The sequence below is a fragment of the Stegodyphus dumicola genome, chromosome 12 (genome assembly GCF_044657685.1).
Source record: "Stegodyphus dumicola isolate Sdum_Otavi_A_Nest chromosome 12, ASM4465768v1".
NCBI lineage: Eukaryota > Metazoa > Arthropoda > Arachnida > Araneae > Eresidae > Stegodyphus > Stegodyphus dumicola.
Genome location: NC_140779.1, coordinates 19627289 through 19645052, shown reverse-complemented (window position 1 = coordinate 19645052; position 17764 = coordinate 19627289). Strand labels below are relative to the sequence as shown.

Here is a 17764-nt window from a genome sequence, read left to right as displayed (position 1 = left end):
TATTACTATTCAGGAGTTTTCTTATTTCCAATCCTCTTCTCTATAGTAACCATTAAAATAACTCTGGAACTTCACGAAACCTGAACATAAAATTATATTAAACATTACATAATACTAAGGTGATCAATATATATTACACTTATCTAATAATGATGAGTAATGCTCATTTGAGCAGTGAATTTTTCATAAATCTAAACTAAACTCATACCAGGCTTTCGCCTGCTGCATAAGATATCCAATTCAGGTTTGGTTTCTTAAGTTTATTTATATTTGTAAAATTTAATTCAGATGTACAAATCTAAAAATTTGTATCACAATAGTAATGAAGTATGAAATGAATAAAAGTCATTCTGCTCCAATTTATATGAAAATTTATTTTGCAGTCACTTTTTGTTGAAAACAAGTTAACAATTTTTTTTAGAATTAAAAGACACAATTCTTTTACTTCAAAAAAATTAACTTCGCTTTGAGATGCATTTTATGGTCTCACAGTAAATTAAGGATTTTATGAAAGCTGTGCTAGAAGAAAAAACACACAATTCCAAAATAGTGTGCAGTTGGGTGTGAAAAATGGATCAAAAACTGTAAAAAAATAAATAATGACAAAGCTTTTAAGTACTGTGAGCATAATTTTTAAGAACTGTAGTTATGTATAACTTATTTTTAAAGAAAGTGGCAACTATAATTCAGAATAATATTACAAATACGTGGCAATAATTAAATGAATAATAATACTGAGATGGGTGATGATGAATGGTAGAAGATACATTGTAATAATAATTAAAATCCGCAAATTAAAAAAATACTTTTGTACAGTAAAAACTGTTCTCTTCTACATTAAAAATTATAAATATGGCATATTCAATAGAATTAATTACTTTTTAATTAGATAATCTTTTACTGAATTTTTTTGGATTTCCAGTTCAGAAACTTGGGCACAGTAATACCATAGTGAGGATTCCTCAATCAAAAATCTGTGAAATAAAATTCTTAATGTGTTATAATTTATTTCATTCAAAATAAAAACTGTACAATTTATTTAAATATGTGTATTTAAGAAAAGTCAGTGAAATCTGATAAGAGTTTTTATTTTTAAACACCTTATAACTGAAAAGACTGATGATAATAAAATGATAACAAAGATGAATGATAAAAAAATATTAGATAAGAATAAATATCAACATAGAATGTATGCATACCTTCACATTTTTCTACTTGTTTTGTACAAACAAATTCTTGGGTTTCCTGTGTTTCACTAAATTTTAATTTCCAGTCATCATCATCACTTTCGTTCTCAGCTGAGATATCAATGACTTCTTTTGGTGAAGACATATTAGGTGTTTTTATATCACACAAAATCTCTTGAGTTGGATCTAATTCTGGAAGATCTTGGGTTAAATCACTCTGAGTACTGATATCTGCCAAATTTTCATTTAATGATTCATCGTTTTCTTTGGTTTCAAGTTCACCACATGTCTTAAACAATAAAACATTCATTTTATCATATTTTCCTTTTTGAAAGAATGATTAAAAAAGAAATAGACAAAAGAGAAATTTTACATGAAGAGAGAGACTAATATAAATAGAATTATTTACTTGGTTAATGTTTTTGCATGCATATTAATGATTAGATATAAATTCATGATTCATCAAAATCTGACATTTTGTTTTGTTAGGAATTTTAAGATTGAATAACTTAAAGTTGTAGTGTGAATTAATAAAAATTAACAAAATCTGACTTTATAAAGCTTTCTATAAAAAGAGCATAAAAATCATTTATTAGCAATAAAATTAAGCAGAAAAATATGCACGCTTAAAAATTTACAGATGTATTATGGCATAATGCTGTGAAAATACTGTTGCGTTATTTTCCGACACCAGTTATTACGTTATTTTCTTCCTTCACGTTCGTACGGGGTCCGTGTGGATTTGGAGTGAATAACGACGACAGCACTTGATGGAATATCGAAACACTTTATTTACCAATATTAATCAGGACAGCTCCAAAAACACTTTTACAATCGTCAAAGATCTACTAACTATAAACATGCTGGAACAACCAGCGACACAGCTTTCACACTCTCAGGCACAGCTCCAAAAACACTTTTACAATCGTCGAAGATCTACTAACTATAAACATGCTGGAACAATCAGCGACACAGCCTTCACACTCTCAGGCAATAACGGTAGAGACAGCTTCACTGCAAAGCACCAGAGTACAGCTTCTGATTCTGCTCAGTTGTTCTCGGAACTCCACGTACTCTCGAGACTCTCCACACTAAAACTCAGCTCTCTGACACATACAGCACAACTCCCGACTCTTCGGTTCAGTTATTCCCGGAGCTTAACACACTCTCTCGACGATGCACTAACCGCGATACACTAAGAGACTCTTCGATACATTCGACGACCAACTCAGTGCTAGACTTCAAGACACTTGCTCAATGACTGACTATCAGCTCGCTAGATGAGGCACACTCTCTGACTTCGGACCAGCAGAGTTTATATAGTTTTTGGCTTGTGTTCGAGAACATTCTGGGCTAAACCAATAATAATTCGTTCCAGCAGGTTCTCCATCCATCCATGGCATGTCACCAAATAGGCAATTTCTCGCCAAATGTGGCAATCCTGCCTTACCTTGCCATTTTATGGCAACCCTAAACCTGCTTTGCGGGGAAGCTATCTTACCACACCTGGACATTTCGTAACAATACTATCAGAATACATAAAAATGCAATTCAAGTGTTATCAAGTGGCAAATATTCATAGTGATTACAACCTTTCAGCAGCAAAATCTTGAACATCTTCATTTTACATAAATTATTTAGAGTTTTAAAATTTATTGAATGTTTTAATACATTAAAACCACCTTAATAGCCTTATCTTTCTTCTAAATAAATTTTTACTGTGTTGCATTATAATTTTTAGAAAAACAACTAAAAGAGTAATTATCAGTCTTTTTCTAATATGCCTTGAGCAGTGACAGAAAAAATAATTTGTAAATTATGGTAAATGCACATTAATGTTCATTAAATTTGCAAATTTACTGAACATTAATGTGGATTACCATAATTCATTAAATTTTCAAAAAATTTCATAAAATATGCAACTAATTTGCATTTAGAAAGGTGGTTTTATTGATAATTTTTTAAAGAAAATTATAATTCACATTTAAATTATACATGCAGAAAAATTTCAAAAATTCCCACACAGCCAGTCTGGATGGACTGAACTCAGACTTTAATTGTTTTAATCATACAATCAATAGGAAGTTTTTAGAAGAAGAGAGAAAAAGAAATGATAAATAATGTCAAATATGACCTAAAGAGTAATCAAGATTTAATGAACATTATTGTGCATTTATATTTTTTATTAGATAGAAGGTAATTAAAAAATATAGACCGCACAACCGGTATAGTCGCTAGCGTCGCTGGCTGTTGTGTCGAAGGGCCCATGTTTGAATCCCAGAAAAGGCATGGATGTTTGAAAATGTATAGTGTCGGTGGGGCATGGCGGAACTCTAAATATGGAGCAAGCCAAAAAGTGTGTGTGTGGGGGGGCAATTTCGTGGGCTTGCACTACTATGTCAGATACGTGAGTATAAGCACCAACAAAAAATATAGCTAGTAATGGCTTACAAAATAAGAATAATTTGAACATTTATAAGAGATTATTAATTTTGCTCTTGATTATGGGTGGAACATTTCACAGATTTTTGCAGCATACAGCTATAATTTTTTAATTTAAACATTTATTGTGCAGAACATATCAACTTACCTTATTATTTCTATGTAGGAAATATGTATGTGCTTTCTCACTAAATTATTACTTTTGGTATCTTTTAATGGCTCAATTTATTGATTGCTTGATTGTAATAAATTTTAGGAACATCGGGGAAAAAAAAATTAAAAAGACTTCCAATGCTATCAAATTTGCTTGTCTTTAAAATGCAGAGCAAAATCCTGTTAGCCTAGACTAGTGGGTGTAGAGTCATAGATTGCTAAGTAAGAAAGACCACTGAATGTTGATGACCCAAACTTAAAAAACTGGTAGTTCAACCTCAGTTCAATTCCCACGAAATGAACTGGCTGTATGGGAGTTTTCATGGTTTGACAAATGTGTAATGTGGATATGAGCCAGTTTTCCTTTAAGTTTTCCATGAAGGCAAACTTCTCTATAAACCCTCAAGTTGCTTACCTTAATCAATTAATATAATTGAATACTGGTCATTCATCCCCCACTGTAAATTCAGTGTGTAATACTTTTATGCTTTTCCAAAATGAATTAAAAAAAAAAATTAAGCATTCTTCTCAGAAAGAGTTCTATGTAGATATCCCTACTAAATAGATCACCCTTGAGCACTTCATTACAATAGACAACAACTAAATCTTGCGAACTAGCCCTTATTTGTTTTTATTTACACACACACACACACACACACACACACACAAAAAAAAAAAAAAAAAAAAAAAAGTCAACAAACTAAAATAATGACTATTCCTACACACAATATATTCAAACCAATTTCTATTCCTTCCACAAATAACAAATAAATAAATAAATAAATAAATAAAAATAAATAAATAAATAAATAAAATTAAGTTAAAAAAATTGAAATACATGTTTACACAATAGATTAGGAATAGTTTTTGGAACCAATAATTAAATTTTATTTTGCACCATTATTTCAGTTAAGCAGAGTTTTATTGCATTTGATTCATACCAAGATTTTGATATGCCTTTTGAGAAAAGGCTTGGAAAGCAACAGAGGCAGTATAGTAAGGGAGTAGAGAAAATGAATTAAATTTTCTTGCTTACTTCTTCAAGAATAGATATTGTGGAATCATTCTTCTTATCAGATACAAAACTTTCATCTTGATCTGAAACATGAATGAACATAAGCAAATCATCCTAAAGAACTTTTTTTTTTTTTTTTTTTTTTTTAAATTCAAAATAAATAAGATCAGACATACATTTTTCTGCTATTGCCGGAGTGCTGGGTATTAACATATCTGGAGTTGGAGGAATCATCATTGAACTAGAAAAAGAAAATGAATAATTTATATATATACAGTTAGAATTTTTTTTTTGGGGGGGGGAGAAACTTAATGTAACTTAATATTTGCTGTTATTTAACAAATTCATTAATGAATTTTTATGAAAACTCACAAAAATTGGTTCTTATAAATTAATACAACCACCTTGATGCAATCAGGCATGCATCCGATACTTTAACAGATGAAAATGAATAATGAGTCATCATTCATCAATCAATTCATTTGCAAAAATGTACTTATTGCATGTAAGTATACACAAATATTTTATACTCTAAATACGTATTTATTCCAAAAATCAATCAATAAACCTACTTATTAGCTGGTTTTTATTACTTTCCCTCTGGTGGAAATTTCACAGCATTTACTTTAAAAACAGATTCAATACAACTGTTTCCTTTAGCGATCGTATGATAAAATACTGTATTCCTGCAAAAATTTGACCACGGTTTCCACCAGTACATATTTTAAAATTCAGACTAAAGCAAAAACATCCAGATTCGTCAATAAAAACCATTGGAATTTAAAATGCAACAAAATGAATATATACAAAAATGGTGATGTTGCTTGATATTGCTCATAATAATCCAAGGATTATTATGAGCATGGTTGCCTGAAGAATGGTTATGTGCATGATTGCCAAATTTCACCACATTCTGCAAATCTGATGATTTCTACCAAGGTGGTTATGATAATACATAAAAACCCAAAGTGTGATTCTAAAAAATTAATTTCTTACATACTATACACAGTTTTACCATTCTTACTGCCAAGATATAAAACCTGGGATTTAAATCCATTATAACATGATATTAACACAGTAAAAAATCTTTAATCCGGACGTCCATAATCAGGAATGAACTATAATCCAGAACTCAAAGCTACAAAAAAAAAAAAAAGCTTTCTGCGCATGCGTTTACATGTGCCCATAATACGTTTACGCATGCGCATTTAATGTATAACGGACAGTATAAGCTAAGCTAAAATTATCCAATTATCTATTTTAGTTAATGTTGCAGATTGCATTGTTCCTTAATCTTCTAATTGGATCCGGCTTATTATTTTTTGCAGACTGTTAGAGCAATTTTACAAAAGTAAGCTTGAACTTTCTATCATGTCAAAAAGAATTTCCGATTCTGGAGCTGCCAAAGAATCTACAAAGCGAAAGCATATTTCGATGTCCATCAAACAAAAAGCGGAATTGCTGCAAAAAATGGATAAAGGCATATCCTTTCTTTCTCTAACCATTCCGAAATCTGTTTATCAATTTCACCCTGCTCTGCAGGAGGGGAGCGGGGGAATAAGCTGGAAGTTGATCTGTCAGCACTATCCCTATCTTTTTATATTTTATTCCGCTTATAATTCCTCACTAAATGTAGTATTTCATCTCGATGTACTTCGTCTTTGATATGATTTAAATCAAATACCATGTCATTATAAATATCACGAATACACATCAAATAGTTTTCTGGCTGCAATTTTCTAATTTCGTCTATGCGTAACGTATGCTTTATGCAAGCGGGCGTTGAAAGAAATGATTACTAAAGTAAACAAATAAATATTAAGCTTTTTTTTTTGTAAATTTTGATATCCTTTAGATCATAATTGCTCTTTATTTTATAAATTACAGTTTCATATTTTTAATTTTATAATTTCTGCATGCCATCTTACCAGATTTAAACTGACGATCTATAATCCGGAATCGCCGAAGCCCCGACGAGTCCGGATTAAAGACTTTGACTGTATTGTAATGGTGAAAAATTTTGGGTATCACATTTCAATGAAAATATCCATTCTGACTGCTATCGAATGCAATTTAATTATGGTTTACGTGACATTTGTACGTAAGGACAGAATAAAGGACTCGTCCCCCCCCCCAAAAAAAATTATAAAGATTCTGAAGAGATTTTTTTGTGGCGTCTCTACATACGTACAAATTTATCTCACATAATTTAAAAACGAGCAGCCTCAGAACGTTTAAATTTTGTACATAGGACTCCGGAACATGTAGATGTGCACCTCCCATTTTGGTTGTAATCCACTGCACCAAAAGTATATACAGTACGAAGTCTGTAATCCGTACGTCCATTATCTGGAATGATCTATAATCCGGAACTCAAAGAGACAAACTTTTTTTTTGTATGCGTAACGCATGCGCATTTAATGTATAATGAACGGTATAAGCTAGGCTAAAATTATCTTTACTGATTCTAAGGCATTTCATTTAATGTTACAAAACGTGCTGTTCCTTAATCTTCTAATTGGATCCAGCTTATTATTTTTTGCAGACTGTTAGAGCAATTTTATAAAAATTAAGCTTGAACTTTGGATTATGTCAAAAAGAGTTTCCAATTCTGGAGCTACCAAAGGATCTACAAAGCAAAAGCATGTTTCGATGTACCACTTCCGATAGTCAAGAAAAGTGACAGAGAGGTTACTGAAAACAAAAAAATTTCGATTGACAAGTTAGTCGGTATTCTCGAAACAGCAATTACAGGACTTGAACAGTGGAAATTTGTAACCGAACAAGAAATTATGTCTGTTTATAGAATTAAAGAGAAAGTATTAGCACAAAAAAACAAAGCAACTTAAGCAACTTACATTGAAAGAAATGTTTAATAAAGTAAACAAATAAATATTAAGCTTTTATTAATAAATTTTGATACCCTTTAGATCATAACTGCTCTTTATTTCATAAATTACGGTTTCATATTTTTAATTGTATAATTTCTGCATGTCATCTTACCAGACTTAAATTGATGATCCATAATCCGGAAAAACCCCTAATCCAGAATCGTTGAAGTCCCAACCAGCCCGAATTACAGACTTTGTACTGTATATATACCTATATATCCGCTGTGTTACTCTGCTCAGTGAGCTCAATTTCTTTATTCTTATATGTTTGTAAATTGTGCATATTTTGTTTTAAAAATTTATTTTTTGCTATTTATGTTGTTCTGGTTAAGATTTTAATGCCTTTAGTTAACACAGGGTTTGTAGCCAAATTTTAGTTTAAAAAAAAAAAAAAAAAAAAAAAAAACACCTATCTAACTACATTACACACAACTGCATAACCTTAAAAGAAAAATTAGACTTGCAATTTAAAATATGAAAAATGCAATATTTATTAAGTGAGAATGAGCATTACCTCAACCATGGGAAAAAATTACCCCCTTTTTTTTTTATTTTCAAATAACAGTTCAATTTACAGAACTAGTTTACAATGAGAGGGAAAAAAAACTATGAAGAACTAAACTATATTACAAGATTTAATGATGAAACGCCAGTTCAAAATATAGGAAATAAACAATAATAAGCCACATATATTGTATTCGCTTGGCACCTAATAATGAATACATTTTTTTCCCACTCACATTAATACTTAAATAACTTCTTCTGAACATTCTGAAAAATTCTGAACATTTTCTAAATTTTTATTACATAACAGTTTTTCCTGCAAGAATAGTAATTTAAGTAAAAAAGAGGAACATTTCTGAAATCAGAAGACGGGAAATTGCTTCGTGCAGTCATCTTTTAACAGTAAAAGCTTAACTAACACAAATACTTGGAAATTACCAAATATTCCAGATAGTCGAGCGTAACTGGGAAAAGAGGAGCCGGGGGTGGGGGTAGACTGTAGCCATTCTTTAGATTTTTCGGCTAAATAAATGCTTCTGACATTTCAATATGTGCATCATATAAAAATAGACCAACGGAATTGAAAAATATTCTGCTTAACAAGCACAGTTAAAATCAAAATTCTCTGCAAAATATCGCAAACGTTATTGTGCAATAAGTGCGCCGTAATTCTTCTGTACATGATACTATGCAATTGGAATCAGCAGCTGTCAGTATTCAGAAAATAAAGAACTAAATAAAGGAAAAGAAACAAACTTACTAATCTGGGGTGTTTTTGATTCTAATTTTGAACAGACTGCGTTAAATTTCCGGAATAGAAGCATTCTTCGCTTGGGTTGGTAGACCACAGAACTTTTAGTCCTATTCAATCCAGATTGGAAAGTGAGCAAAAAAAAGTCCGTTGCTTGTTTTGCAGCGAACTGTAACGGTTTCAATATTCGAGATTTTGTGGAGAAAGGAGAGAACCTCCCAACCTCTGTACTGTATAATGTATTGGGGAAAAAAAAAAAAAAAATTACTATTCGATTACTTTCCTTTTATGTAAGCCATTCTGAATATTAATCCTTAGAAAGCTAATCTGTGTTAAAACACACTTACCCATCTTTGGAAGTTTATCTATACTTCAGCAGTTACTGCACCTATATTATTATAAATATTCATTATGCTCATAACATAAGCAAAACGATAATAATAAATAGGAATATGAACTGACCACGCGGAGCGAGAATGCAAATTATCAATATCTTGGATAAAAATTCAAATGTATGTAGTATTTGGGTGGGAGAAAAAGAATACCGAACGTACCAGAATTTTCTACCACTTTCGCAATTCTTTGACCAATAGAACGACGCGCACCTGTCTGTATTCTCCGCGCACACCAGAGATTATGTTAGTACAGAGAAAAGGGGAAAAGCTATTTCCATGAGTGTGATTCACCACCTGATGTTCCATATCAGGGAGAAAAGTCGTTTGCTTAGTTTCGGCTTTGGTACAGGGGAAAAATGTGCATTCATTTAAAAAAAAAAAAAAAAAAAACTAAAAACAAAAAAACAAGGGCTTTAAAGAAAAAGTAAAGACCTATAAGGGCATTTATATTTTATTTTCAAATACAGTCAAAAGTCGTTAATTTGGACACCCATAATCCGGAATGATCTATAATCCGGACCTCAAAGCTACAAACTTTCTGCGCATGCGTTGCACTGACGCATGCGCATAGGCGTTTACGTGTGAGCGTAAGACCTTTACGGCTGCAAATTGTTGGCTTTAGTTTTCCACATGCAAATTTTGATCGGAGGTAAGCTAACGTGGTTGCCGCCGATTGGCCGATGACGTCAAGATCGGCGGGTTGGCCGAGTATAATATATGCCGGTATCGGCGAAGGCGAATGTCTTGTTCTCTTGTGTGATTATCAGTTAGCATTATGCTAGTTTTTCTTTCACTTAATGATTTTAAATGTAAAGGCTACAGTGTTAGCTCTTTTATTTTATTTACGGAATAAAGCATGAATTTTATTTAGCTTAGTCTTAGCTTTATTTAAGGAAAGCAACACATGCTTTGCCTTTATCACCACTGCCAACAGGGTTATGGGCCCAGCGCCAACAGCTAATGAGTCATCCAGTTCAACTCAGCATTGAAGGAATGTAGGTGAAGAGGGCCATTATCCACGAAAAGAAGCTGACCTGTCTTAGAAGTTTGTTCAAGTCGTTGTGCTCACACTTAATTGAAGATGTCATTACTACCTGAAGGTTTTGAGTTGTTAAACCATGACAACTGGGATCGATGGAAAGTCGACATGAAAATGCTGTTACTGGATAGAAATTGTTGGAGCTTCATAGAGGACAAAGAAGAAGAATTAGATAAAAGTGCAACAAGGCGTGAAAAGCAGGAGTTCACACTGAGAGAGAACACAGCCTTCACTACATTATATTACGGAATTAAAGCTGAGTTCAGGCCACTGATACAAGAATGTTCAAGTGGTAAAGAAGCGTGGGAAGTTCTACAGAAGCAATTCGAACTCAAAACAAGAGCAAGCATAATTCAGTTACTGGATGAATTTTTTAGTATTAGATATACGCCAAATGAAGAAATAGGATTATTCATCGCAAGAATAAGAATGACTGCAAAGAAGTTGGCTGAAGCTGGTCACAACTTGGCAGATCCTTTTAAAGGATTTCAGGCAATAAGGAGATTACCCCAGGAATACTCCGGCATTGTACAGTTGATATATAGGTGGAAGGACGAAGATTTTACGCTGGAAAGAATTGCTGAAGAGCTGGTAAGGGAAGAAAGCCGACTTCGCCAGGTAATTGCCGATTTAGAAGACAGCAAGGTAAGCGTATTTAATACTATTAGTTTAAACGCAGGGAAAGATAAAGTTGAAAATAAACTAAATCTAAGAAAAAAATGGGGAATATGAAAATAGGACCTTGTTTCAGATGTCGTAAATTTGGGCACTTAATTGCTCAATGTAAAGAAAATGTAAGTAAAAATCAGAAGTTTAAAATAGACGATAAAAATGGACAGTTTAAAGATAAAGAATTAATGTTAGTAGAAAATTATGTAACAACTACAGATAAAGGAGGTAACGCAGATAAATTTAATTGGGTCGTAGATACTGCAGCTACAACTCATTTCTGTGATAATAGAAATTTAATGACAAATTTCAAAGAAATAAACGATATACGTATGTCTTTAGCTGTAGGAAATTGTGAAAGTAAAGTACTAGGAAAGGGTACTGTCAAATTTGCAGTAAAAGTAGGCAATCGAATAAATTGGATTGAGTTAGATAATGTGTTATATAATCCAAATCTAAGAGGAAATTTATTATCGGGAGCAAGGTTAGAAAAGGCTGGTGCTCATTTTGTGATTTCAAAAGGGAAGATGTGGATATACTTTAATAATTGGGATAGATTATGCTACGCTAAACGATATGACGGACTTTATCACGTAAAACCATTTAGATATGCAACAGGTAAAAGGGAAGCTGGTTACGGTACAGAAATTGGAAAGTTAAATAAAGTAGACAATGCAATGCTATGGCATCGGAGATTTAGCCACGTAAATTTTGATTATATTAAGAAAACTAGTAAGAATCAAAGCGTGAAAGGGTTACCAGAAATTGAAAAACCAATAGAGAGGTGTAAATCGTGTGTACCATTGCAGTTGGTTTATTTAGACGTTTGTGGCCCACTACCAGTTCCATCTAAGGGTGGGAGTAAATATTTTCTTGCTATTGTAGATGACTATAGTAGATTAGTAACAGTGTATTGTATGAAAAATATAAACAAATCGTTCTACAACTTTAAGAATTATCATAGGCAAATGGAAAGACTGGCGAATAGAAAATTAATAAGTATACGTACCAATAATGGTGGGGAATTCTGTAACAGGCAATTTGAAGGGTACTTAGCCAAAAATGGAATTAGTGTTGAACGCACGAACGCGTACACCACAGAAGAGAACGGTGTGTGTGAACGTTTTAACCAACGGCATTAGATGCAGTTAAAGCTATGCTTAATGATGGTAAAATGGGAAAAGAATGGTGGGCAGAAGCTCTTGGCTGTTTCGTACATACGTGGAACAGAGTATGTCATAAAAGCAACCAAATCCCTTACGAAATGTTCCTAAGTAGAAAACCCAGTGTTGTTTATTTTAAAGTATTTGGTTGTAAAGCCTATGTTGGCGTGCCAAAACAGATTAGGAATAAATTAGAAACGAGGTGCAAAGAAGGAATCATGGTAGGATATGCAAAGGAAACTAGGGGTTATAGGATATGGCTGCCAGAAGAACGCAAATTAATAGAAACCTGTAATGTGAAGTTCGATGAAAAACTGTATGCAGCAAATGGCATCCTGGAACAGAAATCAAAACCTAAATTTAAAAGACTAGAGGAATCTGAGCTATTAGCAGAATCAGATGAAGAACAGGAAACTTCTAGAGAAGAAATAAAGTTGTCAGATGACAAATCTACTCCGAAAGAAGTATCAGACTTAAACTGGCAAAGAAAAGCAGTTAAAAGGCCAGATGGAACACGTACAGACATATATTATTATGTAGAGGGAACAGACACCCGTTTTAGATCCTATAATGATATTGAAAAGTATTGTGAGGCAAGAAATATTAAATATGAAAAAGATAAGTTCGATTTTAGTGGAAAAAATGAATACTCGGGGAAAGTTAATTTTGTAGAACAGGAGACTAGCTCTGTGTCTGAAGAGGCAAATTCCGTAGAAATAGTTATCCCACAAAATTTTAAAGAAGCACGAAAATCAGTAAATGCCGAAGAATGGGATAAGGCAATGAAAGAAGAAATCGACACAATAAAGAAAAGAAAGGTTTGGGAATTAGTCGAAAAGCCAGAAAATAAAACTATAATAGGAAACAAATGGGTCTATACGCTAAAAAGAAATGAAAAGAATCAAGCGGTTAGATACAAAGCACGCTTAGTAGCACAGGGATTCAGTCAGAAAAGAGGTGAAGATTTTGATGACGTTTACAGTCCTGTAGTAAATTTTTCAATCATAAGAATATTTTTCACTATACTGGTATGTTTATATGGATGGACTAATTGTCAGTGAGATGTAAAGAATGCATATTTATATGCAAACCTAAATGAGAAAATATATATGACCCAACCAGAGGGATTTACCGAAGAGAAAAATAAAGTGTGTTTATTACACAAGGCCATTTATGGTCTACATCAAAGTGGCCGTGAATGGTTTTGTGAATTTGAAAGTACTTTAGAAAATCTACATTTTAAGGAAATACAATGGTGTAATTGTGTTTATAAGGGTTCAAATGTAATTCTCTTGTTATATGTAGATGATATTGTGATTTTTAGTAAAGATGAATATAGTATAGATAAAGTAATTTCACAGCTAAGTAAGTTTTTTTATCTTAAAGTATTAGGCAAAACTAAAACGTTACTTGGAATTGAATTCTTAGAGAATGAGAATGGGGTTTTTATACATCAGCAGAAATATATCGAAGAAATTTTTGAAAAATTTAAACATTTCCAGATACCAATAACTTCACTTCCCATAGCTAAGGGCACTATTCTTACAAAATTAGATTGTCCATCTACAAGTGCAGAAGTTGCGGAAATGCATACATTACCCTTTAGAAATCTGTTAGGATGTTTAGTTTTTGTAGCTAACAGGACAAGGCCTGATATTATATATGCAATGAATATCTTATCACAATTTCAGGAGAATCCTGGAATTAGGCATTGGGAAGCATTGTTGAAATTGCTTGGTTATCTCAATAGTACTAAATTATATAAGTTAAACTTATCGAAGATTAAACATCTAAATTTATATTGTTATTCAGATGCTGATTATGCAAGTAATAGAGATGACTGCGTGTCCATGGGAGGATTTATATTATATTTAGATGAAGTACCGGTAATCTGGAAAACTGTTAAACAAAAATGTGTAAAATGTGTAATTAATGTGGACGAAAAATGTCTTACAAGATGAAATTTTAAAGTTTAATTTAAGAGAGTGTAAACTATTTTGTGATAACAAGTCTGCCATTGATTTTTCTAAATCGCCAATAGAAAATCGCCAAACCAAGCACATAGACGTAAAATATCACTTTGTTAGAAGACTAGTAAATGATGGAGTGTTTGACCTTGAATTTATCACCAGTAAATTAAATACTGCCGACTTATTTACAAAAGCAGCGACTGCTGTTAATTTAAAAAAGTTTTGTTTAGATGTTTTCAGTGTTTAAAGACAATAAATGTTTTCGTATAATAGAATTGAACTATAAACTTCTGTGAAAGTTTTGTTTTTGTCTTTGCATGGAGAAAAGAGGGCCGTTTGTTGGCTTTAGTTTTCCACATGCAAATTTTGATCGGAGGTCGATGGGCGGTAAGCTAATGTGGTTGCCGCCAATTGGCCGATGACGTCAAGATCGGCGGGTTGGCCGAGTGTAATATATACGTACGCCGGTATCGGCGAAGGCGAATGTCTTGTTCTCTTGTGTGATTATCAGTTAGCATTATGCTAGTTTTTCTTTCACTTAATGATTTTAAATGTAAAGGCTATAGTGTTAGCTCTTTTATTTTATTTACGGAAAAAAGCATGAATTTTATTTAGTTTAGTCTTAGCTTAAAGCTTGTTTAAGGAAAGCAACATATGCTTTGCCTTTATCACCACTGCTAACACAAATATGCGTGTGCGCATGCGCATAATACGTTTACGAATGCGCGTTTAATGTATAACGGACAGTATAAGCTAAGCTAAAATTAACGGTATAACGGACAGTAAAAGCAACATATTGTTAAAGGAAAGCAACATATGCTTTGCCTTTATCACTACTGCCAACACAAATATGCGTGTGCGCATGCGCATAATACGTTTACGAATGCGCGCTTAATGTATAACGGACAGTATAAGCTAAGCTAAAATTATCTAATTCAGTTAATGTTGCAGATTACGTTGTTCCTTAATCTTCGAATTGGATCCGGCTTATTATTTTTGCAGACTGTTAGAGCAATTTTATAAAAGTAAGCTTGAACTTATAAGCTTTTATAAAAGTAAGCTTGCGATTATGTCAAATAGAATTTCCGATATATATTTACTAATATGCAAAGGATCTACAAAGCGAAAGTATGTTTCGAAGTCCATTAAACAGAAAGTGGAATTGCTGCAAAAAATGGATAAAGGCATATCCTTTGATTATCTAATCATTCCGAAATATGTTTATCAATTTCACGCTGCTCTGTTGGGGGAGGGAAACAACACGGCACGCAATGAATTGGAAGTTGATCTGTCAGCACTATCCTTATCTTCAGGGCAGATGTTTTAATTTATTAATCTTGATGTACTCAGTCTTTGATATGATTTAAATTAAGTTCCTCGTCATTATAATTCTCTTCCGATAGTGAAGAAAGTGACTCAGAGGTTATTGAAAACGAAAAAATTTCGATTGACAAATTAGTCGGTATTCTCGACATGGCAATTATAGGACTTGACAGCGGAACTTTGTAACTGAACAAGAAATTATGTCTGTTTAATAGAATTAAAGAGAAAGTATTACCACATGAAACAAAGCAAATTAAACAACTTACATTGAAAGAAATGTTTAATAAAGTAAACAAATAAACATTTAGCTCTTTCTTTTTGTAAATTTTGATACCTTTTATATCATAATTGCTCTTTATTTCATAAATTACTGTTTCATATTTTTAATTTTATAATTTTTGCATGCCATCTTACCAGATTTAAACTGATGACCTATAATCCGGAATCGACGAAGTCCCGACGAGTCCGGATTAACAACTTTTAACTGTATAAGAACTTATAAGCACTTGTAAGGACCACTACGAACCCTCTAACTGCATGCAATAATTGTGGAATTATCAACAATTTAAAAGTTTATTTAAGTGCGGCTAAGCCTAATTTCAGATTACCATGGCAGCCACGTTTGTTTACATTTGAAAATTAGCAGAATAGTGAATTTGTTGTCAATCTGGAGGAAGTTTCACAACAATGAAGTAACGTCTTCTTTTATTATCGCGAATTAAATTATGTTTAAATCATTCTGGAATTAACATTTAAGTTATGAGCTTGTTTTGGCATAGAAACTGTAATTTTAATTGTAATTTTTTTAAAAATTGTTTTAACTATATTTGGTGTTTTATGTTGTTCTATAGCTTTCAAATTTTAATGAAAATATTTTGAATTTTTATGTATTTTTGCCTTGTCGTGAAGTGAGAATTGAATTAATTAGCAGCGCATGCAACACAAAGGACTTTCCATATGCTCTTCATTCAGGGCAGAATATTGACCTTTACTAAATTCTGTGAATCATCTAAATACAGTGACCAGAGATGAAATTTCAATTCTACATGCTAACTGCAGCCATTCAAGGCATTATCCTTAATTTAGCCTCACTTTAAAATCAACGAAAATCATAGGATGATAGTAGTCTCATATCAGCTCCATTTCTCTTTCTTTTAAAATTAGTCTACAGCAGATATATAAGAAAATGTGGCAATGAATTAAAAATCAAAAACACAATGGCAATGAACATCACACTAGTAAGTCATCACTGAATGCAATATTTAATTGGCTAAGTACAAATAAAAATAAAAACCATTTGTTTCATACAACAGCAAAATTTTCCAAGCTATGTGAATGATAAACGCATGGTAGTGTAACATAATAGTCCAACATTTTTGGAAAAGCCATACTATAAATGCTTACTTTCTTAAATATTAATATCAAAATTCACTGGGAGGGCCAAAGAGATGCTTCTCACTAGAGAACACCAAAATGAGATAAAGCAAATAATATTGTTTCGTTTTTTCTCGGAACTCCACATACTCTCGAGACTCTCCACGCTACAACTCGCGATGCACTCGATGACACGGCTCCCGACTCTTCAGTTCAGTCGTTCCCGGAGCTTAACACACTCTCTCGACGATGCACTAAGAGACCCTTCGATCCACTCGGCACTCGCTGCCTGGCTGTCAACTCGATTGACACCGCATGGACTAATTTAAGACACACACTAACTCATAAGTAACTAACTCACACTCCAGATGAGACATTCCGACTCGTCCTCTCGATGAAACACACTCTCTGAGACACTAACTGACTGCGGATCAGCAGGGTTTATATAGCTTTCGGCTTATGTTTGAGAACATTCTGGGCTAAACCGGTAAGAATTCGTTCCAGAAGGTTCTCCAACCATCCACGGTGTATCGCCAATTCTGCCATGGGCAATTTCTTGCCAAACGTGGCAACAATTTTCTGGAAACCCTAAAACTGCTTTGTGGGGAAGCCATATTACCATGCCTGGACACTTTGTAACACTGCCCCCTCCCAAGGACTGCACATCCCGGGCAGTTCAACCCTTGGTCAGAAGCCAAATTCGATACAAACAAAAGGTAATAAAACATACAGATAACATAACTACAGAAACAAATATTTACACTATGTACAAGTTATATACACAAAATAAGCACATAACAATTTTAAATTATACAAATTAAAGTTCTGAATGAATCTCAGTTTCAGTCTATTCACTAAGTTATACCCGGGTCAAATACTTTTCCACTG

At 32.8% G+C, this 17764-nt stretch overlaps 1 protein-coding gene across 1 annotated transcript in view; it reads right to left on the bottom strand.

The window, feature by feature from the left end:
- The window catches only part of LOC118200296 (uncharacterized), a 128869-nt gene that overhangs the window by 94417 nt on the left and 16688 nt on the right, over nucleotides 1-17764 (bottom strand). Inside the window, exons 4-6 of the mRNA XM_085827524.1 lie at nucleotides 4974-5038; nucleotides 4819-4880; nucleotides 1200-1476 (exon numbers count right to left, since the gene is read on the bottom strand). Coding sequence (XP_085683650.1) covers nucleotides 1200-1476; nucleotides 4819-4880; nucleotides 4974-5038 — 404 coding nt within the window. The remainder of the gene's footprint in view (nucleotides 1-1199; nucleotides 1477-4818; nucleotides 4881-4973; nucleotides 5039-17764) is intronic.